Source organism: Pelophylax lessonae (genome assembly GCF_965119305.1).
Source record: "Pelophylax lessonae genome assembly, chromosome: 5".
In the NCBI taxonomy this organism is placed as follows: domain Eukaryota; kingdom Metazoa; phylum Chordata; class Amphibia; order Anura; family Ranidae; genus Pelophylax; species Pelophylax lessonae.
The window spans coordinates 238,520,830-238,547,519 of record NC_138772.1 but is presented as its reverse complement, the minus strand read 5'-3'; the positions used below and the strand labels follow the sequence as shown (position 1 = coordinate 238,547,519).

At 42.1% G+C, this 26,690-nt stretch overlaps 1 protein-coding gene across 1 annotated transcript in view; it reads left to right on the top strand.

The window, feature by feature from the left end:
- Positions 1-238: 238 nt before the first annotated feature.
- The window catches only part of ADCY2 (adenylate cyclase 2), a gene marked incomplete at both ends in the record, with an annotated part of 1,451,075 nt that continues 1,424,623 nt past the window's right edge, over positions 239-26,690 (top strand). Inside the window, one exon of the mRNA XM_082258935.1 lies at positions 239-430. Coding sequence (XP_082115061.1) covers positions 239-430 — 192 coding nt within the window. The remainder of the gene's footprint in view (positions 431-26,690) is intronic.

Here is a 26,690-nt window from a genome sequence, read left to right as displayed (position 1 = left end):
TACGCCGGCTTCAAGACTCTCTGCCAACTTCCACTATCTCTGCCATCACCTGCATTCTCTGCTACAACTGGCCAGCCTTCCACTACCAATACTGTACATAGCCGTCGCTTCAACTTGCATCGTGCTCTTCTATGCTTTTGCTGGAACAAAACCCTTCCACCTTAGGTGTACATGAAAAGGGAGGCTGGATTGTCTGATATAGAAGGAGCTTCTACTTTTCCAGCTCTGTGAAGAAGCCATGAGAGGCCGTCGTCATTTTCTGGACAGGACAGATAATATGCTTAGTCCAGCAAACCATCAGAAGCCCAGGGACTGGCTGTATGAGTCCTATTACTGCATGAGCCAGCAGCACCCTCTCATCGTCTTCCTGCTTCTTATTATCATGGGGGCTTGCCTGGCACTGCTGGCTGTCTTCTTTGCTTCTGGGCTGGTAAGGGCATTTAACCTGTACACATCACAGAAAGTCAGCAATTGGCATGATACCATATGCAATCCATTCCTTCACCCCCCATCTACTCATTACTGGGCGAAAATATTGCACATTCATTAAAATGAAGGGGAATAGCCAGCTCTCATTTTGGTGATTAGGCATTTTTTTTTTTTTTTTTTATGAAATAAAAGTATAGGTTCGATCTTGATTATTTATTTTACTTTAGTAACCATTATTTTGGTAAACAATCCATCCATTTAATGGTAAAGAAAATAAATATATAAATGACTATATATTTTTATATATAATGGGAACTTCTAGAAGCTTTAGAAAATATGTCAACCATTATTTTGGTAAACAATCCATCCATTTAATGACAAAGAAAATAAATATATAAATGACTATATATTTTTATATATAATGGGAACTTCTAGAAGCTTTAGAAAATATGTCAACCATTATTTTGGTAAACAATCCATCCATTTAATGACAAAGAAAATAAATATAAAAATTACAATAGATATTATATACTTTTTTATATATAATGGGAACTTCTAGAAGCTTTAGAAAATATGTCAACCATTATTTTGGTAAACAATCCATCCATTTAATGACAAAGAAAATAAATATATAAATTACTATATATTTTTATATATAATGGGAACTTATAGAAGCTTTAGAAAATATGTCAACCATAATTTTGGTAAACAATCCATCCATTTAATGACAAAGAAAAAAATATATAAATTACAATAGATATTATATACTTTTTTTTATATATAATGGGAACTTATAGAAGCTTTAGAAAATATGTCAACCATTATTTTGGTAAACAATCCATCAATTTAATGACAAAAAAAAAAATATATATATAAATTACAATAGATATTATATACTTTTTAAATATATTAGGAACTTATAGAAGCTTTAGAAATTATGTCATTTTTATCTTTGGCTGTGTTTGCCTCACATCAGGTTTTAGAGATTTCTATTTTTTTTTTTCCCCCTAAAACCTTCCTAACCTTTATATGAGCTAAAAATTACTTGGTTGGCCAATCTGCCTCAAAATATACTTTAATCTAATGCATAACATTTTTAAGCATTTTCATGTAGTTAAGCAATATTATAATATCCGCAATGTTAAATTGTTGACACTTTTTACTGGCTGTAATGTAGTAAATGTTCCAGTATGCTAGTCATTCTAAAGCAATATGATGGGCATGAATTTTATGGTAATGATTTTTAGGAAAGAATTGGTGCTATACACAGTTTTGCCTAAATTATTTGCAGAGGGAACAGTACATTAGATGGACCATAAAGCACAGCTTTTTACAGAGGCGTAAGGAAACAAAAACGTAGTGTAACTAATTTTCTTAAATATTTGGGTATAACATTTTTGTATAGACTGTGTTTATATTTTGCTAGGAGAATATACAGGACATCTATAAGTACATTTTGAAAAGTACAATATCTGGAGAGTCTGGATCAAAAATAACTAATCACTGTATGCTCTAAAAACTGTTTTATTTAAACAAATATTCTAGAAAGACCTTTTTAACCACTTAAAAACTGGGCCAATTCAAACATTTTTTAAATACATGTCAAAATCTTCTTCACTTTTTTTTGCAGGAAAATTACTTAGAATTCCCAAACAGTGTATATTTAAAGTATAGTCCTTAGAGAATAAAATGGTGGGTGTTGCATCTTTTTATGTCTCAAAATATGTGTGCAGCGGTTTATCAACCGCAAATTTTCCAGAAAAAATACACTTTAATGAATTTTAGTGCACACAAACATAATAATATAATACCCCATTTTTTTTGTAAAATATAAAAGATGATTTTATACCAAGTAAATAGATACCTAACATTATGCTTTAAAATCACGTATGCCTGTGGAAAGGCGACCTACTATGAAACCTTCAAATCTCCATAGGCAACACTTGCCTTTACAGGTTACCAGTGTAGAATTATACAGGAGGCCTGGTGCTAGAATTGTTGTTCTCACTCTGACGCTCGCGATGATTGGAGTTGAGCGGACACCTGGATGTCCGTGTTCGGCGGGTTCGGCCGAACTTTAAAAAAAAGTCCGGGTCCGTGTCCCGGACTTTTGCCGAACTTTTCCCGGACACCGAACCCCATTGAAGTCAATGGGGACCCGAACTTTCAGGCACTAAAATGGCTCTAAAACACCAATGGAAAGGGCTAGAGTGCTGCAAATGGCAGCAAAACGTTGTTAAGAGCATGGCAAGTGCTCTGCAAACAAATGTGGATAGGGAAAAAACTTAAAACAACAAAAAAAAACAGAAAAATAAAACATATGGAGTAGGAGGGAGGTTGAGGTGGTGGTGGATGTGGCGGTCTCATAGGCGGATGTGAGGGAGTGCCGGATGTGCCTGGGCAAACCCTAATCGCCTAGGGCACATAGCATTATCGCTCTGTTTGCCAGTGAGGAGATGGGAAAGATCTCCCTCGGACGTGCTCTATTTCTCTTTGCCAGCAGGGAGAGTAATGTATCGGGGCCATGTACATGTAGGCAAACACATGCATGTGTATTTCAACTTTGGGGTGCACACCCTAATGCAATAGGCTGTGCACACCTATGGGCGGTGTAGGTGGAAGCGGCGGTGGAGGAGGACCAGGGCCGGATTAAGAGCATCATGGGCTTGGTGCTGAGGATTTTGAAGGGCCTTAAGGGCCGTGCCTTGGCATGCACCCAGAGGAGGAAGGGTGCAGCCATGCATGCCTAATTCAACATGGGATGCTGTCTCTGAAGCCCATAAACACATCCATGCATCGGCAACTGTCCCTCCTTGTCTGGCCTTCATGCTGTGTGGGGAGGTTCTGAGGGAGCTGCCTGGGGAAGCAAGCATAGAAGCCAGACTTCTGTGTTTACAAGTGACAGAAGAGCGGTAACAGTGAATATGGCCAACCCGGGGCCTATATAAAGGTAGGGGCCTGGAGCTGCAGCTCCAATAGCCCCTACGTTAATCTGGCCCTGAGGAGGATGAGGTAGCCAACACTGCTTCTTTTCACAAATTTTAAATGAGGGTACACCCCAAAAGAGTGAGACAGAGCAAAAATAGAACAATGGCTGGGTAAGGTCGGTATCCATCGCTATTCTGCACAAGGTACGGAAAAGTCCCGTGGGTTCCATGCCTGGTTCATTTTAATGAACGTGAGCTTGTCCACATTGTCTCTGGACAGGCGGCTGCACTTGTCTGTGACCCAGGTGGTGGTGTTGCTGACAGATCGTCTGTTTGCGGGGTGGCAGGTGCCGGTATCACTACAGATGTGGCTGGAGCGGCCGAGACTGCAGCAGAAGAGGAAGCAGGATGAGCCAGAGACGTTTCTTGGTTTTGAAGGTGTCTACTCCACTGCAGCTCGTGCTTTGCACTTAGATGCCTGATCATGCAGGTTGTGCTCAGGTTGAGAAGGTTTATGCCTCGCTTCAGGCTCTGATTGCACAGGGTGCAAACCACTCGTGTCCTGTCATCAGCACATTTTCTAAAGAACTTCCACGCTAGAGAACTCCTTTGAGCTGACTTTGGTGCGCTCGTTCCCTTGCTGCGTTGGGCAGTAGCAGGCGTAGTGTCTAGGGCACGGACGCTCCGCTTCTGCACCCTGCTCCCTCTTCTGCTGTGCTGGTGGCTCTGTGCGACCACCGCCTCTTCCTCCAAACTACTCAGGTCACCTGCATGACCTTCATTCCATGTGGGGTCGAGGACCTCATCGTCCTCCACATCATCTTCCACCCAGTCTTCACTCCTGCCCTCCTTGTCGGTCTCCACAATTCTGAACGCCGCAGCAGTTGGCACCTGCGTTTCGTCATCATCAGAGACGTGCTGCGATGGTCCTTGCATGTACTCATCTTGAGAAATAAATGGTTGGGTATCGCTGCACTCAATCTCTTCCACTTCTGGGGCAGGGCTAGGTGGATGGCCCTGGGAAACCCTGCTAACAGAGTCCTCAAAAAGAAGAAGAGACTGCTGTATGGCTTGGGGCTCAGACTGCTTGCCTGATTTCCAAGGGGGTGAGGTGAAAGACGGTTGGACATTGGCTGCAGGTGCCAACTCTGACCTTTCTGCAGTAGACTGGGTGGGAGACAATGTGAAGGAACTGGAGGCACTGTCAGCAACCCAATCTACTATCGCCTGTACTTCTTCAGGCCTCATCACGTCTAGAGGCGCATTATGCCCTACCAAATACTGCTGCAGGTTCTGTCGCCTACTCACACTTGAGGAAGGTGTTTCACTTGTGCGTGTAGCTGGCACAGATCGACCACGTCTTCTCCTTGCAACAGGAGCTCTACCAGCAGCACCACGACCCAGGGCACGGCCCCTATTTGACGGTCTCCTCATATTTCTGTAATTTATGATCTTGCCCTAGAAAGGTGTTTATTGAATAGCGGAACAAAACAACAGTATCGCACGGGTGTATCTCACAGTCAAATATGCAAACTATGCCGCAATTTTATGTTTTTTACCCCAAAAGGGTGTATATTGAATAGCGGAGTAGGACAAATTTTACAAAACGGTGTATCTCACACGTACAAACACAAACTAGGCCCCGATTACAATTTTTTTGTACCCTAAAGACAGGATGAGGAGTAGGAGGAGTTCGGAACTGGCAGGAGGCAGACTGAAGCACCCTCAAATCCTCGGCAGTATGAGATGTGCCCCATAAATTGGAAAGGTGTATCTCACACGTACCGACACAGACTATCCCGCAATTTAATTGTTTATACCCAAAGGTTTTGATTAAATAGCGGAATAGAAAATATGATCAAAAAAAGTGTATGTATCTCACACGTACAGAACCACACTAGGCCCCAATTACTATTGTTTGTACCCCTAAAGGCAGGATAAGGAGTAGGAGGAGTTTGGAACAGGCAGCACCCTCAAATCTTCAGAAGTATGAGATGAACCCCAAAAACTTGGAAAGGTGGATCTCACACGTACCAACACAGACTATCCCGCAATTTAATTGATACCCAAAGGTTTTTATTGAATAGCGGAATAGAAAATATGATCAAAAAAAGTGTATGTATCTCACACGTACAGAACCACACTAGGCCCCAATTACTATTGTTTGTACCCCTAAAGGCAGGATGAGGAGTAGGAGGAGTTTGGAACAGGCAGCACCCTCAAATCTTCAGAAGTATGAGATTACCCCAAAAACTTGGAAAGGTGGATCTCACACGTACCAACACAGACTATCCCGCAATTTAATTGATACCCAAATGTTTTTATTGAATAGCGGAATAGAAAATATGATCAAAAAAAGTGTATGTATCTCACACGTATAGAACCACACTAGGCCCCAATTACTATTGTTTGTACCCCTAAAGGCAGGATGAGGAGTAGGAGGAGTTTGGAACAGGCAGCACCCTCAAATCTTCAGAAGTATGAGATGAACCCCAAAAACTTGGAAAGGTGGATCTCACACGTACCAACACAGACTATCCCGCAATTTAATTGATCCCCAAAGGTTTTTATTGAATAGCGGAATAGAAAATATGATCAAAAAAAGTGTATGTATCTCACACGTACAAAACCACACTAGGCCCCAATTACTATTGTTTGTACCCCTAAAAGGCTGGATGAGGAGTAGGAGGAGTTTGGAACAGGCAGCACCCTCAAATCTTTAGAAGTATGAGATGAACCCCAAAAACTTGGAAAGGTGGATCTCACACGTACCAACACAGACTATCCCGCAATTTAATTGATACCCAAAGGTTTTTATTGAATAGCGGAATAGAAAATATGATCAAAAAAAGTGTATGTATCTCACACGTACAGAACCACACTAGGCCCCAATTACTATTGTTTGTACCCCTAAAGGCAGGATAAGGAGTAGGAGGAGTTTGGAACAGGCAGCACCCTCAAATCTTCAGAAGTATGAGATGAACCCCAAAAACTTGGAAAGGTGGATCTCACACGTACCAACACAGACTATCCCGCAATTTAATTGATACCCAAAGGTTTTTATTGAATAGCGGAATAGAAAATATGATCAAAAAAAGTGTATGTATCTCACACGTACAGAACCACACTAGGCCCCAATTACTATTGTTTGTACCCCTAAAGGCAGGATGAGGAGTAGGAGGAGTTTGGAACAGGCAGCACCCTCAAATCTTCAGAAGTATGAGATGAACCCCAAAAACTTGGAAAGGTGGATCTCACACGTACCAACACAGACTATCCCGCAATTTAATTGATACCCAAATGTTTTTATTGAATAGCGGAATAGAAAATATGATCAAAAAAAGTGTATGTATCTCACACGTACAGAACCACACTAGGCCCCAATTACTATTGTTTGTACCCCTAAAGGCAGGATGAGGAGTAGGAGGAGTTTGGAACAGGCAGCACCCTCAAATCTTCAGAAGTATGAGATGAACCCCAAAAACTTGGAAAGGTGGATCTCACACGTACCAACACAGACTATCCCGCAATTTAATTGATCCCCAAAGGTTTTTATTGAATAGCGGAATAGAAAATATGATCAAAAAAAGTGTATGTATCTCACACGTACAAAACCACACTAGGCCCCAATTACTATTGTTTGTACCCCTAAAAGGCTGGATGAGGAGTAGGAGGAGTTTGGAACAGGCAGCACCCTCAAATCTTCAGAAGTATGAGATGAACCCCAAAAACTTGGAAAGGTGGATCTCACACGTACCAACACAGACTATCCCGCAATTTAATTGATACCCAAAGGTTTTTATTGAATAGCGGAATAGAAAATATGATCAAAAAAAGTGTATGTATCTCACACGTACAGAACCACACTAGGCCCCAATTACTATTGTTTGTACCCCTAAAGGCAGGATGAGGAGTAGGAGGAGTTTGGAACAGGCAGCACCCTCAAATCTTCAGAAGTATGAGATGAACCCCAAAAACTTGGAAAGGTGGATCTCACACGTACCAACACAGACTATCCCGCAATTTAATTGATACCCAAATGTTTTTATTGAATAGCGGAATAGAAAATATGATCAAAAAAAGTGTATGTATCTCACACGTACAGAACCACACTAGGCCCCAATTACTATTGTTTGTACCCCTAAAGGCAGGATGAGGAGTAGGAGGAGTTTGGAACAGGCAGCACCCTCAAATCTTCAGAAGTATGAGATGAACCCCAAAAACTTGGAAAGGTGGATCTCACACGTACCAACACAGACTATCCCGCAATTTAATTGATCCCCAAAGGTTTTTATTGAATAGCGGAATAGAAAATATGATCAAAAAAAGTGTATGTATCTCACACGTACAAAACCACACTAGGCCCCAATTACTATTGTTTGTACCCCTAAAAGGCTGGATGAGGAGTAGGAGGAGTTTGGAACAGGCAGCACCCTCAAATCTTTAGAAGTATGAGATGAACCCCAAAAACTTGGAAAGGTGGATCTCACACGTACCAACACAGACTATCCCGCAATTTAATTGATACCCAAAGGTTTTTATTGAATAGCGAAATAGAAAATATGATCAAAAAAAGTGTATGTATCTCACACGTACAGAACCACACTAGGCCCCAATTACTATTGTTTGTACCCCTAAAGGCAGGATGAGGAGTAGGAGGAGTTTGGAACAGGCAGCACCCTCAAATCTTCAGAAGTATGAGATGAACCCCAAAAACTTGGAAAGGTGGATCTCACACGTACCAACACAGACTATCCCGCAATTTAATTGATCCCCAAAGGTTTTTATTGAATAGCGGAATAGAAAATATGATCAAAAAAAGTGTATGTATCTCACACGTACAAAACCACACTAGGCCCCAATTACTATTGTTTGTACCCCTAAAAGGCTGGATGAGGAGTAGGAGGAGTTTGGAACAGGCAGCACCCTCAAATCTTCAGAAGTATGAGATGAACCCCAAAAACCCCAAATATCATTCAGTTCTGCTGCAGGCCACAATTTAATTTTTTTTAACCCAAGGCTGTATATTGAATAGTGGAATAGAAAAAAGTGTATGATTTTTGAAACCACTCAATAATAGCACATGTGAACTGAACACCGCAGTGTATGATCAGTCAGCACAGCACAGCTGAAGGAAAAATGGTGCACACAGTGACTGATAGAAAAATACTTTTCTCCCTCCTCCTCAGTGGGCAAAAAAAATTGTGTTCACTGCACCCCACACACAGCAAAATCGATGTGGACCACTGACACCTGCCTATCTCCAGCCTCTCCCTAAATGGATTGATAAGATCGTAGATCGGTCACTGAAAACCCCTCCCACACAGCAAAATCGATCGTAGAAAACTGACCCTAAAACTCAGCAGCAGCCTCTCCCTAAAAGGATTGATAAGATCGCATATCGGTCACTGAAAACCCCTCCCACACAGCAAAATCGATCGTAGAGAACTGACCCTAAAAATCAGCAGCAGCCTCTCCCTAAAAGGATTGATAAGATCGTAGATCGGTCACTGAAAACCCCTCCCACACAGCAAAATCGATCGTAGAAAACTGACCCTAAAAATCAGCAGCCTCGCCCTAAAATGCCTACAACTCGCCCTGCCTAACACACTCTGACCTGTCCCTCAATTCTATCCGGACACAAATGTTTTTTTTTTTCCTGTCTGTCCCTAATCAGCAGCCAGCACGTATGATGTGTGCTCTGTCCCTGAACTAACACAACGTGAGAACAGGGGGGACAGGGAGGTGCTTTAATCGCTTGCCGACCGCCCACAGTATATTTACTGCTGCAGTCAGCCCCTCCTGGGCAAAGCGACATAGTACCAAGTCGCTCGCCCAGGAGCCTGCATCCCCACGCGAGTGACCGGCGCCTCCGATGTCCGCCGACCACTCGCGATCTCCCGCTGGAGAGGGAGAAAGGCAGGCGGCTGATGTAAACAAAGCTGCCTGACATTCTTCCTGGTGTAACTGCAGAGATCATACGATCCTGCTATGTAGGATCGTATGTCTCTGTGGTTACATCACAAGCCACGCCCCTTTACAGTTAGAATCCTGCCCCTAAGGACACACTTAACCCATTAATCACTAATAAAGTTAACCCCTTCCCTGCCAGTGTAATTTTTACAGTAACAGTGCATATGTATAGCACTGATTACTGTAGTTATGTCACTGGTACCCCCAAAAGTGTCAAAAATGTTAGGGGTCCGATCTTTCCGCCGCAATGTCGCAGTCCCCCCAAAAAAAATCGCAGATCGCTGCCATTACTAGTTAAAAAAAAAAACAATAAAAATGACAATCTTTCCCTTAGTAAATGCAATAACTTATGCGCAAACCAATCGAAATACGTTTTTTTGCGTTTTTTTTCTTTTTTACCAAAAATATGTAGCGGCAAACAAATTGGCCTAAAATGTTAAATTTAGATTTTTACATTTTTTTTTTTTTTTTGGGCATTTCATATAACAAAATGTGAAAAATATTGTTGTTTTTTCTGTTTTTTGTTTATAGCGCAAAAAATAAAAATCGCACAGGTGATCAAATACAACCAAAAGAAAGCTCTGTTTGTGGGAAAAAAAGGACGTCAATTTCATTTGGGTACAGCGTCGCACGACCGCGCAATTGTCAAACTTACGCAGTGCCGCCCTGGTCTTTGAGCAGGAAAATCCTCCGGGGCTAACGTGGTTAAAACATTTTTAGATTGTAATTATTATTTTATTTAAATGTATTTTTTGACACTGTCATTAATTTTTTTTTTTCTGAACAGCATTTCTTGTGATAGCATGGCTAGTGACAGGTTCTCTTTACTTAGAGACTCCAACTTTCTCCTCTGCCCTTCAAAGCAGCCAGTCAAACTTAGATCAGTTTGATATGCTGCTTTATCAGCTGGTAAACTGAAGACTGTAGCTGGAAGTGATGAAATCCTTGTCTCTTTCCGGTTTCATACATCATAAAGATGATCGGGAAATGGAAGTTCTTCTTTCGTCTCTTTAGTCAGCCACAGTGGCCTCAGGCTCCCTAGTGTAGCAGAAGAGCTTAAAAACGGTGGCACGCGGTGGTGGGAAGAGGGGACACCCCTTCCACTGCTTGTAAAAGTAATTGGGTGGCTGTTTAGCTACTCGGATCACTTTTACAAGATAGGGCACCACTGGATGAACAGAATATCTGGATAATGGCTGTCATGATTCAATTATCACCACCACTTCCTTAATGAGTGTGTGTGTGTGTGTGTGTGTGTATGTCGTTTAGAAATGGTTAAAATTGTTCTAAAGGCAGAAGTTTCTTAATATTAATGCATTCTATGCATGAAGATAAACCTTCTGTGTACAGCAGCCCCCCTAATACTTTCCTGAACCCCATCTCGATCCAGTGATGTTGCACGAGAACCCTGACTGTCTGGATCTCTCCCACCTCATTGGCTGAGCCAGTTGCACCCTCTGCTGTCAATCAAGGTCAGTGAGCCAATAGGAGAGAGAGAGGAGGCTGGAAAGAGCTGTGGCTCTGTGTCTGAATGAACACACAGAACAGTGGCTTAACTCGGGTGCCCCAATAGCAGGCATTGTTGGGTCATTTGGCTGGAGTGAGTGGCCAGGAGCGTTGGCGAGGGACCCAAGAAGAGGAGGATCTGGTCTGCTCTGTGCAAAACCACTGCACAGTGCAGGTAAGGATAAGTGCTGGTTCACACTAACGCGGCACTTCGGGGATGACCTGTGAAGTTGCATGCACCGCGACTTCGGCGCGACTTGCACGGACTTCATATAATGGAAGTCTATGCAAGTCGCTCCGATGTTGCCCCCTGAAGTAGTACAGGAACCTTTTTCTAAGTCAGAGCGACTTGAATCGCTCCTATTAGAACGGTTCCCGTAGCACACAATGGACCGCGACTTGTCAGGCTGACCAGTCGCCTAACAAGTCGCGTTAGTGTGAATGGAGTCTAACATATTTGTTGTTTTAAAAAAAAAACAAGACTTTAATATCACTTTAAAAACCTATCATGGGATACAATGGAATAATCATACAATACAAAAACAAATATTTCCTCAGATTCAAAAGAAATGAACAATAACTTAAATTCCATAAGAAATCTTGATGTGATACATCTAGTCGATCTGTACTTCTGGAATTCATGGGGAATTAGTAGACATACACTATATCACCAAAAAATATTGGGATGCCTGCCTTTACACGCACATGAACTTTAATGGCATCCCAGTCTTAGCCTGTAGGGTTCAATATTGATTTGGCCAATCCTTTGCAGCTATAACCGCTTCAACTCTTCTGGGAAGGGTGTCCACAAGGTTTAGAAGTATGTTTTTGGAAATGTTTGACCATTCTTCCAGAAGCGCATTTGTGAGGTCAGGCAATGATTTGGACAAGAAGGCCTGGCTCACAGTCTCTGCTCTAATTCATCCCAAAGGTGTTCTATTGAGTTGGGATCAGGACTCATGGTACACTGGTCCTGATCCCAACCAGGGTACACTTGTACACTGGTCCAAACCATTTGTTGGAGGGGGATTATAATGTGGAGTTGTTGTTCAGGAGTTGGGCTTGTCCCCTTAGTTCCAGTGAAGGGAACTCTTAAAGCATCAGCATACCAAGACATTTTGGACAATGTTATGCTCCCAACTTTGTGGGGAACAGTTTGGGGATGTCCCTTTCCTGTTCCAACATGACTGCGCACCAGTGCACAAAGCAAGGTCCATAAAGTCACGGATGAGTGAGTTTGGGGTGGAGGAACTTGACTGGCCTGACCTTTAACCCGATAGAACACTTTTGGAATGAACTAGAGCAGAGACTGTGAGCCAGGCCTTCTCTCCAACATCAGTGCCTGACCTCACAAATGCGCTTCTGGAAGAATGGTTAAACATTCCCAAAAACACGGTCCTAAACCTTGTGGACAGCCTTCCCAGAACAGTTGAGGCTGTTTATAGCTGCAAAGGGTGGGCCAACTCAATATTGAACCCTACGGGCTAAAGCCTAGTACACACGCAACGATTATCGGCTGACCGATCGTCCGTCTTTTGTCCAGAGTGGTGTTTTGTTGGTTGGAATGTGCCTAGACTGCACACGAATTTTCTCGCTCGACAAAATTCTACTTCAGAAGTGATGTCATGTGTTGGTTTGCTTTCTTTGTGTTCTTTCTTCTCTGACCATGCCCAGTCTTGCGCATTCGATTTTTCCCTGTCGAAATCTGTACTGACTGCATGAAAATCGTCCGTGTTTTGACGGCGGACAAAAATTTTATAGCCTGCACACCAGATTTTTTTCGGCCGAAAAGTCAGTCGGTTGTCGGAAGCATCATACTAACAAGCCGAAAATCGGCAGATCGGTCGTCGGACGAAAATTCCCTGCCGATTTTCGACGCGTGTGTACGAGGCTTAAGACTTGGATATCATTAAAGTTCAAATGCGTGTAAAGGCAGGCGTCCCAAAACATTTGGTAATATAGTGTATGTCCCCTGTGCCCAAATTATCACTTAGGGGTCTATTTCTAGAAAACAAAAATGTAGTGTGCATGTCTCAGAATTCATGCAAAAGTCTTGAACACTCATTATCTTTGTAATTTGTGTGAAATGTCTATTTCTAGTTGTTTCTACTAATGCTCAGAACATCTTAAAAGAAGAGCTTAAGAACATTTAACCAGCAGAAAAGCTAACCCAACGCTATAGGTTAAGAACGTTCACCCAGAAGAGGAAATAAGAGGGAGATCTGTGCACTTTGAACTAAGGGGTGTATGCATAAAAAAAAAAAAAAAGCGACAACGCCTTTTATCCTATGAAACTGCATGTACGTTTGTGTTTTGTGAATTGGGGCTACTTTCTCTCCAGTTTGAATTGTTTTCATTCAAAAAAATTAGAATGAATCAGGAAAATACCCCCTTATGAACACTAGAGGGTGTTAACGATCATAGTAAATAAGTATTTTAGGCACTAATAACCACTTGATTTTACCCCATCATGTCCAGGTTATTTTTTGCTATTGAGCACACTGCTACTTTAACTGGAAATTGCTTGGTCATGCACACAAATTTATGTAATTTTTTTCATACAAATACAGCTTTCTTTTGGTGGTATTTGATCACCTCTGGGTTTTTTTTTTAATATATTAAAATAAACGAAAAAAAGACCGAAAATCTTGGAAAAAAAAATATTTTTTTTACTTTTTGCTATAAAACATATCCAATAAAAAAAAATCTAAAAAATAAATTTTTTTCAAAAATTTTTGCCAAAATGTATTCTGCTCCATGTGTTTGTTTGGTAAAAAACAAATACCAATAAGTGTATATTAATTGGTTTGCATGAAAGTTATTGCATCTACAATTGATTTGTATAGGTGTGTATATATACTGTATACATTTTTTATTTATTAGATTTTTTTTTTATACCAGTAATGGCTTAAAGCGGGGCTGTGACAGTGCAGCGGGCAACTGACACTGAGTGAGAACTAACTGCCACCAGTAAATCGAAGAAACAAAGGTGCACGCATCTTTTTAAAAACTGCATGGTCTTTTTAACCGCGATCGCGTTGTGGGCTTAGACAAAAACCATATCTAACCTAAAGCACGCTGTACTAAATGTGCAGAAAATAAGATATCACCATAGAGTGTTATTGGACTTTTTACAAAACACAAGATAAAGGTTATCACCAAAGTTTAATTATAACAAAAGATATTTCTGCTGATGCATAACTAGATAAACTGATGGTTATGCATCAGCTTCTGCTGACGCATAACCAGATCTGCCCGATGTAAGATGATGGAAATCGCCAGTAAATGATTTGTTGTGAAAGGTATGGCAGCTAATATGTAACCAGAAATGTTAACTGCATCTGCCTATAGGCCGAGCGGGAGCTCTCCCTTTCTGGGTGGATGTCATATGATGACCTCCCAGTCACTTGTCTTGTGCGTGCCCTAGCGGCCACACTGTGGCGCAATCTGTCACCTACTATGTCCACTGGACACAGCGGATGACAGATCATTGTATGGGGCTGGTCCCAGTATGAAGTGATTGCTGTGACTAATCACAGCAATCACATGACAGCTGTACACAGTGATTGGCCTTCATTCATTACCATTCATTGTATGCTAGTGTGTTGATTTCTGTGATTGGTCACAGTGATTACATAGTACAGACAGGGCCAATCTGTACCATGTGATAGCTATCACACTAGTACTTACATTCATAAAAATGATTGCTTATAACAGTGATCATCCTTGTTATAAGCAATCATATTTTTAAATAAAAATCCTGATCACTTTCGCAGAGTGATACAGTGGCGCTATGGTAACACTGTACTGCTCTGGTCACAGTACGTAAAAAAAAAGGAAAAATTTAAATTGAAACAAATTGTGTGTGTATATATATATATATATATATATATATATATATATATATATATATATATATAAATATACAGTGCCTTTTTTCGACCTTTTGCCACATTTCAGGCTTCAAACATAAAGATATAAAACTGTAATTTTTTGTGAAGAATCAACAACAAGTGGGAACGAAATTTATTGGATATTTCAAACTTTTTTAACAAATAAAAAACTGAAAAATTGGGCGTGCAAAATTATTCAACCCCCTTAAGTTAATACTTTGTAGCGCCACCTTTTGCTGCGATTACAGCTGTAAGTCGCTTGGGGTATGTCTCTATCAGTTTTGCACATAGAGAGACTGAAAATTTTGCCCATTCCTCCTTGCAAAACAGCTCAAGCTCAGTGAGGTTGGATGGAGAGAGTTTGTGAACAGCAGTTTTCAGTTCTTTCCACAGATTCTCGATTGGATTCAGGTCTGGATTTGACTTGGCCATTCTAACACCTGGATATGTTTATTTGTGAACCATTCCATTGTAGATTTTACTTTATGTTTCCGTCCCAGTCTCAGGTCTTTTGCAGACTCCATCAGGTTTTCTTCCAGAATGGTCCTGTATTTGGCTCCATCCATCTTCCCATCAATTTTAACCATCTTCCCTGTCCCTGCTGAAGAAAAGCAGGCCCAAACCATGATGCTGCCACCACCATGTTTGACAGTGGGGATGGTGTGTTCAGGGTGATGAGCTGTGTTGCTTTTATGCCAAACATAACGTTTTACATTGTTGCCAAAAAGTTCGATTTTGGTTTCATCTGACCAGAGCACCTTCTTCCACATGTTTGGTGCGTCTCCCAGGTGGCTTGTGGCAAACTTTAAATGACACTTTTATGGATATCTTTAAGAAATGGCTTTCTTCTTGCCACTCTTCCATAAAGGCCAGATTTGTGCAGTATACGACTGTTTGTTGTCCTATGGACAGAGTCTCCCACCTCAGCTGTAGATCTCTGCAGTTCACCGCAGTCTTCTCCTTGTATGAGCTGAAAGTTTAGAAGGACGGCCAGGTCTTCATAGATTTGCAGTGGTCTGATACTCCTTCTATTTCAATATTATAGCTTGCACAGTGCTCCTTGGGATGTTTAAAGCTTGGGAAATCTTTTTGTATCCAAATCCGGCTTTAAACTTCTCCACAACAGTATCTCGGACCTGCCTGGTGTGTTCCTTGTTCTTCATGATGCTCTCTGCGCTTTAAACAGACCTCTGAGACTATCACAGTGCAGGTGCATTTATTCGGAGACTTGATTATACACAGGTGGATTCTATTTATTAGGGATGCACCGATCCGACTTTTTTTGGTCCCGATCTTTTGCTTTGTGAAATCTCCGATCCCGAGTCTGATCCAGAAGTACTGTTTTGTGAGCTCATAACAAAATAATACTTCCGGATCGGTATCGGCAGATACCATATAACAAATGTGCTGTTTATTGCTTGAACATACAATAGCAATCAAACAGTAAACATTGTAAACTAAAGTGCAAAATCCTGGAAAGTGCAAACCGGAATTTAAATTAAAAAAATGCAACATAGTAGCAGCCTGAGCCTCTCTCAAGAAGATTGCATTTCTTCTCTTTTCTCTGTGTAAGGCTATTTCTCTTCTCAACCACAAAACAAACACAGTCACTCACAAACTGTGCTGAACAGAACACACTCTCACTTTCTGCATTAGTGGCAGACAGTGCAGGGCAGGCACTGCAGGGGGCAATACAACAACACCAGCAACAACATAGCAGCCTGATTCCTGTCCTGACCAAAAGTTGGTCGAACAAGAACAACAACAACTTCATCACACATACAAAATAGCATGTTGCGAACATGTAGTCCAGTGTCACAGTAAATTGATGGTGGCGTCGGCGTGTGACACTGGACTACCTGTTCACACAAAATGCCTTTTTGTTTTTGTGATCAAGAAGTTGACTTGTCACACACATGATGACAATGACACAAACATGACCTGATGGCCACTTAATTCTCTCTCAAGAAGACTGTAGACAATGATTTCTTCTCGCTATTTCTCTTCTCATCCACAAACACAAACTGTGCTGAACAGAACACACTCTCACTTTCTGCATTAGTGGCAGACAGTGCAGGGCAGGCACTGCAAGGGGCAATACAACACCAGCAGCAACAACATACTGTAGCAGCCTGATTCCTGTCCTGACCAAAATTTGGTCGAACAAGAACAACAACTTGATCACACATACAAAATCGCATATTGCAAACATGTAGTCCAGTGTCACACACCACCATCACACAGTAATTTGATGGTGGCATGTGACAGTGACACTGGACTACCTGTTTACATACAAATGCCATTTGTTTGTGTGATCACACGACACAAAAATGACCAGTATGGTCACTTAATCAGCAGCAATGGCAAATTCTTTCTCATAAAGACAAGCATTTCTGCTCTCTCTGATGTAAGTCTATTTCTCTTCTCATCCACAATGCTGGAAACGGTGCTGAACGCTCTCCCACTTTCTACACTAGTGCAGGGGGCGCAGAGATATTTTGTGGCAGTGGCAGCAACTAGCAAGACAAGGTAATCTGTATTTATTGACTCCCCAGAACTGGTATGGGTTGTCTGAGGCAGCGATGGTTTTCTCTGCAAAATATCCATGCAGTTGGACTGCAGGGCTTGAGCTGCTTGCTGCATTGGGATCTAGTTCAAACTCCTCCACAATGTGGTCAAATTCTTGCATAAAGCTGCTCGGTGCTGCTGCTGCTGCTTCCACCCGAGGGACCTTGTCTTGTGGTTCTGTGGCCTGTGATGCTCCAGCTCTGCTGTTCCTCAAGTCTTCCTCTAGTTCCGCTGTCAGTGCATCTTTTGCACCCTTTGCAGATTGTGCACCTGTAAAGTATCTGAAACAGAAATAAAAACGTAGGTTAGGCTAATTATGAAACACTTCATGACAATAACCTGAGGCTGAAAAACGTACCTGTCTTTATATCTCGGGTCCAGCAGGGTGGCAAGTGCATATAGGGGTTCATCTTCCACAGCGTCAAAGCGTTTGTTGACAGCTTGAAGCAGGGTTGTTTTCATTGTTTTGATGCCAGTATCCGCATTGCCTTCTTTAGCAAGGATGCGTTTGAGGACGGTGACAGCTGGAATGACGTCAGCGGTGGAGGCAGTTGATGAGCTTACTTTCCTTGTCAGCTCTTCAAATGGTGCTAAAACAATGCTCGTTTTTTCTAGCAAAGCCCACTGGTTAGTGGTCAGTGTACTGGGCAGGTCATCATGGTCAGCAATGTAAGCACAGAGGACTCGCTTCTGTTCCAGAAGACTCTGTATCATGAAGTACGTAGAATTCCACCTTGTTTTGACGTCTTGTTGCAGGCGTTTAGGTTGCATTTGCATCTGGAGCTGGATATCTTGCAGCCTTGAATACGCAAGTTGAGAATGTTTAAAATGCCAATTTGTCTACCGATTGCAATGGCATCTCTCACACTCCGTTGTGACAGTAGCCCCTCATTGACTACAAGCTGCAAGCTGTGAGCAAAGCAGCCTAAGTTCTGTACCCCCATTTTGTCTATGGCCTTTTTCATGTTGCTTGCATTGTCTCGGAGTATGACATGCACTTTATTCAAAGGAATGTGCCACTGGTCAAGTATAACCTTAATTGTAGCTGAAATGGTATCACTGGTGTGTGAACCATGAAAGTTTTTAGCTTGAAGCATTGCACCGTGCGGTGTACAGTTTGTGTTCAACCAGTGGACTGTTAAACTTAAAAGCGACATTGGACACACATCAGAGCTCCATATATCTGTAGTAAAGCTCATAGCCTTTATATCTTTAATCTCTTTTGAGACGTGTTGGCAAACTTTTTTTTACAGTTCTGGCACTGCGGTCTGGAAGAGAGTACCTCGGCTCCAAGTGTTCCAGTAGGCGACAGAAGCCCTCCTTTTCAACAACTGACATTGGTTGACCATCTAAAACAATGAATTCCAAAACTTTCTGTGTTATTGCTGATGCTCTCATACTTTCCATCGGAAACTTTTTGTGTCGTTGAAATGCATCCTGCAAAGTTTGTTGCTGCTGGGCTGTATTGTCTGCTGCTTTGGTTTTGTTGAGCTGCAGGAATTCAGCGTGCTCCTTAGCATGTCGTTTCTGGATGTGCCTGATTAAATTTGTAGTATTGAACTTTGCTGTTATACCACCTCCCCTCGAAACATTCGCTTTGCAGACATTGCAAACAGCTGTGGAACTCGGCGTGGCGAGCGTGTAATATCTCCACACTGCCGACTCTTTGGCGCGCTCCATACCCGACACACACACACACGTGAGGCTGATTAATGACGTAGGTGCTGCGTCGCCCCGGATCGGCCCGCGGGACGGCTAAATTTTACCCGGATCGGGCCGATTTCAGATCCGAATATCGGATCGGTGCATCCCTACTATTTATCATCATTAGTCATTTAGGTCAGCATTGGATTATTCAGAGATCCTCACTGAACTTCTGGAGAGAGTTTGCTGCACTGAAAGTAAAGGGGCTGAATCATTTTGCACGCCCAATTTTTCAGTTTTTTATTTGTTAACAAAGTTTGAAATATCCAATAAATTTCGTTCCACTTCATGATTGTGTTCCACTTGTTGTTGATTCTTCACAAAAAAATACAGTTTTTTTATCTTTATGATTGAAGCCTGAAATGTGGCAAAAGGTCGCAAAGTTCAAGGGGGCCGAATACTTTTGCAAGGCAGCTGTGACGAAACGCATCGTGCGTGGCTACGTCATTTCCGCCCCACTGGAACGCAGATCCGGTCGCTGGCTCGCATAGTGTCCCAGAAGCAGCCGCCAACGAGGGACTCGTGGCCCCTACTGCTTTTCACGCTTGTTTGCCACGTTTAAATGTGAGTACTATTCTTAAATGTTATGCTTAATAAAGAAGTTAAACGGTACATCACTATATGAGGTCTTCCTTTTTGCATACCACCTCGGGATATCTCCCTATACTGGAGAGAGGAATACTATGGCGATCTAGTGTATTGGCATTATCTGACCCCGCTGAGAGGAGACACCCAGGGATATCTTTACCCACGAGCCCACTACTAGGAACCGTAGGAAAGAGGCTATTATCCTAAAGTTCATTACCCCTGTGGGGGTATATATCTCTGGTGAGTGCGGGATATATTGGAGGAGTGCATGTCTTCTTTCACCCTATACTTATCACCCGGATCCCTTCTCGAATATCACTCATCAATAATACTGAAGAACTATTGTTTTGTGAAGCACTTTTCTGCAAGCACTTTACGGACTGGTTTTTGTACTTTTTTGATTTAACATATACAGGTCCTTCTAAAAAAATTAGCATATTGTGATAAAGTTCATTATTTTCTGTAATGTACTGATAAACATTAGACCTTCATATATTTTAGATTCATTACACACAACTGAAGTAGTGCAAGCCTTTTATTGTTTTAATATTGATGATTTTGGCATACAGCTCATGAAAACCCAAAATTCCTATCTAAAAAAATTAGCATATCATGAAAAGGTTCTCTAAACAAGCTATTAACCTAATCATCTGAATCAACTAATTGACTCTAAACACCTGCAAAAGATTCCTGAGGCTTTTAAAAACTCCCAGCCTGGTTCATTACTCAAAACCGCAATCATGGGTAAGACTGCCGACCTGACTGCTGTCCAGAAGGCCATCATTGACACCCTCAAGCAAGAGGGTAAGACAGAAAGAAATTTCTGAACGAATAGGCTGTTCCCAGAGTGCTGTATCAAGGCACCTCTGTGGGAAGGAAAAAGTGTGGCAGAAAACGCTGCACAACGAGAAGAGGTGACCGGACCCTGAGGAAGATTGTGGAGAAGGACCGATTCCAGACCTTGGGGGACCTGCGGAAGCAGTGGACTGAGTCTGGCGTAGAAACATCTAGAGCCACCGTGTACAGGCGTGTGCAGGAAATTGGCTACAGGTGCCGCATTCCCCAGGTCAAGCCACTTTTGAACCAGAAACAGCGGCAGAAGCGCCTGACCTGGGCTACAGAGAAGCAGCACTGGACTGTTGCTCAGTGGTCCAAAGTACTTTTTTCGGATGAAAGCAAATTTTGCATGTCATTCGGAAATCAAGGTGCCAGAGTCTGGAGGAAGACTGGGGAGAGGGAAATGCCAAAATGGTTGAAGTCCAGTGTCAAGTACCCACAGTCAGTGATGGTCTGGGGTGCCATGTCAGCTGCTGGTGTTGATCCACTGTGTTTTATCAAGGGCAGGGTCAATGCAGCTAGCTATCAGGAGATTTTGGAGCACTTCATGCTTCCATCTGCTGAAAAGCTTTATGGAGATGAAGATTTCATTTTTCAGCACGACCTGGCACCTGCTCACAGTGCCAAAACCACTGGTAAATGGTTTACTGACCATGGTATTACTGTGCTCAATTGGCCTGCCTCCTGACCTGAACCCCACAGAGCATCTGTGGGATGTTGTGAAGAGAAAGTTGAGAGACGCAAGACCCAACACTCTGGATGAGCTCAAGGCCGCTATCGAAGCATCCTGGGCCTCCATAACACCTCAGCAGTGCCACAGGCTGATTGCCTCCATGCCACGCCGCATTGAAGCAGTCATTTCTGCAAAAGGATTCCCGACCAAGTATTGAGTGCATAACTGAACATAATTTTTTGAAGGTTGACTTTTTTTTGTATTAAAAACACTTTTCTTTTATTGGTCGGATGAAATATGCTAATTTTTTGAGATAGGAATTTTGGGTTTTCATGAGCTGTATGCCAAAATCATCAATATTAAAACAATAAAAGGCTTCCACTACTTCAGTTGTGTGTAATGAATCTAAAATATATGAAAGTCTAATGTTTATCAGTACATTACAGAAAATAATGAACTTTATCACAATATGCTAATTTTCTGAGAAGGACCTGTGTGTGTGTGTGTGTGTGTGTGTGTGTGTATATGTATGTATTTATGTATGTATGTATGTACAGTATATATATATATATATATATATATATATATATATATATATATATATACATAATATTTTTGGTGTTTTCACTGGACAATTTGAATTGGCACTTTGTTTATTGTCATCCTTATTGATTGCGCATATCACTTTATGCTCACAATTAATGTGTATATTTTTATTTCTAAAATAATGTTTAGATATTTTTATACATAAGTTTTTACTGTTTTGCATACAATTACACATTAGCACTTTACTGCACATTATTTTAACCCCTTCCATAAAATTATATATACACTTTTTAAACAGGCAGCGCCACTTTACCTCACTTCATTTATCACTTTGAACTTGTTTGGCACAGCCATAAGCAACACCAAGTTTCTGAAGAAGTTGAAGCATTGCAGCTTGATCTGCACATTTGCAAGGATGAACAAGCAAAAGTCCTGAACAGGTGTCCGCTGCAGTGCAACAATACTTCAGTCCACTGTTTCCCCAGGGCAGGGGACCAATTAAGTCAATCTGCCAAATCTCTGCAGGCCTCTCACCCCTCTTTATCGACCCGGTGGAGTACTTTTGCAATGGCCATTGTTGCACTTCTCCATACATTGTTCAGTTCCCTACTACAGTCTTTTTAATGTCCATGGATATAGGCAATACTCTTTGCTGTGTCCATTAATATGTTGCCTTCTGCCCCAAACATCCAGGTTGCTTGTGGGCCCAGTTGGCCTAGTTCATCAAGACAGGATCAACTGGCACAACTGCATTCACTCTGGCAATTTCATCTGCCACTCTGTTGTAGATCTCGAAGTCTGGGACTAGGCATGTGCACAACATGCCCCACTTTTATGGTGCATGAGCAGTGGTGTATTTTGGTTTTGTGCTGCCCTAGGCAAGACTAAAATTTGTGCGCCCCCCCCCCCTCCCCCTCTTATGTAAATTTTCTATTTCCTATTTAATGGATGTGACTCCCTCCAAAATTGAAGGACTACAAATCTCAGCATGAACCCCTGAGATCTCACGAGAGGGGGGGGGTGAGAGGAGGGGGAGGAAAGTGAGTGGGGGGAGAGATGGAGGGGAAGGGAGGAGAGAGAGGGGAGAGGGAGGAGAGGGAAGAGAAAGGGGAGAGGGAGGGGAGGGAGAAGAGAGAGAGAGAGAGACAGGAGGGAGGAGAGAGAGGAGGGAGAGAGAGAGAAGTTAAATCCTGCTTCACTTTGAATTATGGGCAGGGCCAGGGAGTCACGGCCATGATGTCACTGGTTACTAGGTACCAGGTGGCTCTAGCAACTAGTGGCCACTAGATTGAATATATATATATATGTGGAAGCCTGTGGTATATTTTTTTATATAAATAGTACCAACATCCAATTTATATTGAAATGAAGAAGGGAAATACCAAGGACCAACCTCCCAGTGAGGTCCGTGGGGAATGGGGAATGGAAAAGAGATTTTGTATGGAGTTTATGGGTTCTGTACTCATGAATAATAAACAAAAGTAAAAATATAGAATTTTTATTCAAAAATAGATTTTAAAAGCATGTAAACATACATACACACACAAGTGCTATAAAATGTGAATGAACAATTAAACAAGCACAGTTGCAGTTGTGACAATCCTATTACGGATTTTCAAACTTCCAGACGTGTGTATCTCGACATGTTTTGTGGTGGAAACCACTTCTTCAGGAGGATATTGTACACACTATGCTTATTCTAATGGTAACAAACAATCAATTAATATCCACATAATATAATATAACAAGGTAAGTACATGGAGGTATGCAAGGGGTTGTCTTACCTAATGCTCAGAACCACAGTGGATCACAGACAGAGGACCTGACCACCAAAAAACCTCTCACCAGCGGACATGGGAGACACTGTGTTAAACCAATTATAGGATGTATACTACGTTTATTATGATAAAGGTATTTCCAAAAACCATCCCAGACAGGGGGGAAAAGGAAAACTACCCCAGAAAAAAGGGGGAAAAAATCATACAAATGCCATGTATGTATATAGTAAGGAGAAGATCCCATTCTAAAGACCACGTGGCTAAAGGGGGATAGGGAAAGATGGGAAGGAAAGGAGAGGGAGGAAAGAAGGGGAGGGGGGAAGAGAGGGAGGGAAAGACAGACAGGTGGATGGGGGGAGAGGGAGGGGGGGGAAGGGGAAGAAAAGAAGGGAGGAAAAGAGGGGAAGAAAAGGGGAAACACGGGAGGGGAGGGAAGGGAATGAGAGGGATGAGGCATGGAAAAAGAGAAAGGACAGCACATCACCAAGGAAAAATAGCCATGTGATACCGTGGGATCCACAAGTAAGTAAAAATGCTAAGATTGGTAGAGGAACATACCAAATAAGGCCATGTGAAATAAGATAAGGAGGTCAATCAATTCTCCACCAGGGCGTATACAACATGGGATCCCAAAAATGGGGCAGGTGATGGTATTCACCGAAGATATAGTAATAAGATGGCTTAATATGGTTTGGCAATGAATGCTTGAATTATGGAAGCATTAAAGATGTTTGTGGTGGATAATCTATTAGGCAAGGAAAAGATGTTGAATGTTAGTAGCCAATTAATTTAGATGAAACCACCCAAATGAAGTGAAAAAATGTACTTCTTACCCCCCAGGGTTCCAAATATCGCAAGCCCAGGTGGAGATGTAATGCAATAGCGTCTGGCGCCATATCCGGCAGCGGACGCTATTTAAGTGTCCATCTAGCGGCGCACGCCAACGCGTCCCCGTAGGGCGCGTGACGTCACGCCACTCTGACCACCTAGGCCGCGCATGCGTGGTATCGCCATGTATCGTAACACCGTGAGAATGACAGGGCGTCTAGATGACGCTGTCAACCTAGGGGTCACATGTCCACCGCCAGAGGAATAACCCTGCCCCCAGGGGAGGATCCACAGTGGCCCTGCATGAGAGAAGACACAGAGCAGAATAGACAACAAAACAATTGAATCAAACCATAAACATGCCCATTACATATAAGTATAATGTATAGTATTAACCTGTAAATATCATTTAATACATATGCAGGTGTAACGACAAAACATATATAATGACAATCACAGACATACAAAAAAATCAGAGAATAATATGCAATGTTAGGCTATCTCTATTAAAGATAATAGCCAGAGAACAATCATCAGATGCTCCAAAGGAAGAAGGGAGGGGGAGGAGGAAAATGGAAAAGTGAAGGGAAACAGAAACAAGAGAAAGCAGAGAAGGGACAAGAGGTGGAATGTATGGAATATAGGTTAAAAAAAAAAGGTTTGTAACTGTTAACCTCGTTGATGCCAGGGGGGATCACTGCATTGAGCCTCTCAATCCAGCATGTTTCACACTAACAAATTTTTGTCCCAGTTTCCACCCCTGGGGTCCTCTGGAACAACATCAAGGGCAAAAAACTTTACCACCTCTGGTTTAAATCTATGGTGTAGTCCAATATGTCTTCCTACAGCCATTAGTTTGCCACTGTTTGAACAGTAAAGATGTTCCCCAAACTGCTGTCGTAATTCTCGTCTAGTCTTGTCTACATAGTATGCATTACAGTCACAAATCATCAGATATATGACTCCTCTAGTGTCACAAGTAGTATGAACACGTGGTGAGAAAAGATCTCCACCAGGTAGGCGGTAGGTGGTACCCGCCAGTATCCAGGGGCATCGGGGGCATCCACCACATGGGAAAGTGCCTCGGACGCCCACAGTCTGGCGACCACCAGTATCGTAGTGACTGTGTATTAGGCGATCCCGCAGAGAGGTGGCTCTGCAAAATACAAGCTCAGGAGTGTCCCTCACATATTTTTGTAAGACGTGATGTTCTGTAAGCATGTGCCAATGATGTGAGCTAACTGTCCTGAGTGTCTGATGATGGGCTGAGAATTTGGCGATCAATTTGACAGTATTAGGTGGAGAAGGTCTTGGGGAAGGGTATAGCAGAGAGTGCCTATCCCTGGCATGGGCTTTGTTAAACGCTTTTCTCAGATTGGTGCGAGTGTAGCCTCTCTGTAGGAGGCGTTCACGCAAACGATCTGCCTGGACATAAAAGTCCTCATCACGCGAGCAGTTGCGACGCAGGCGCAAAAATTGCGCATAAGGAATACTGTGGATAAGGGGTTTGGGGTGTGAAGAAGGGTATTTCCAGCTGATGGTTTACAATATAAATCAGTAGAAAGATATCCATATATATATATATATATATATATATAGTAATATACATACATGGCATACATACATGGCATGGTAATATACATACATGATTTTTTTTCCCCCTTTTTTCTGGGGTGGTTTTCCTTTTCCCTCCTGTCTGGGGTGGTTTTTGGAAATACCTTTATCATAATAAACCTAATATACATCCTATAATTGGTTTAACACAGTGTCTCCCATGTCCGCCGGTGAGAGGTTTTTTGGTGGTCAGGTCCTCTGTCTGTGATCCACTGTGGTTCTGAGCATTAGGTAAGACAACCCCTCCCATACCTCCATGTACTTACCTTGTTATATTATATTATGTAGATATTAATTGTTTGTTACCATTAGAATAAGCATAGTGTGTACAATATCCTCCTGAAGAAGTGGTTTCCACCGCAAAACATGTCGAGGTACACACGTCTGGAAGTTTGAAAATCCGTAATAGGATTGTCACAACTGCAACTGTGCTTGTTTAATTGTTCATTCACATTTTATAGCACTTTTGTGTGTATGTATGTTTACATGCTTTTAAAATCTATTTTTGAATAAAAATTCTTTATTTTTACTTTTGTTTATTATTCATGAGTACAGTACCCATAAAGTCCATACAAAATCTCTTTTCCATTCCCCTTCCCCCTCGGACCTCACTGGGAGGTTGGTCCTTGGTATTTCCCTTCTTCATTTCAATAGTGGCCACTAGAGTCTCAGATGGAGGCGGGAAGGGGGCTTTTTTGCTACCCCCCTTGCAAAGTGCCGCCCTAGGGCTTGTCAGCCTAGGCCAAAATACAGCACTGTGCGGGAATGAGCTTTCTTCAAAATGTAGTCCCAGATTTCCTTGCCTCCCCACACCACCTTTCCATGA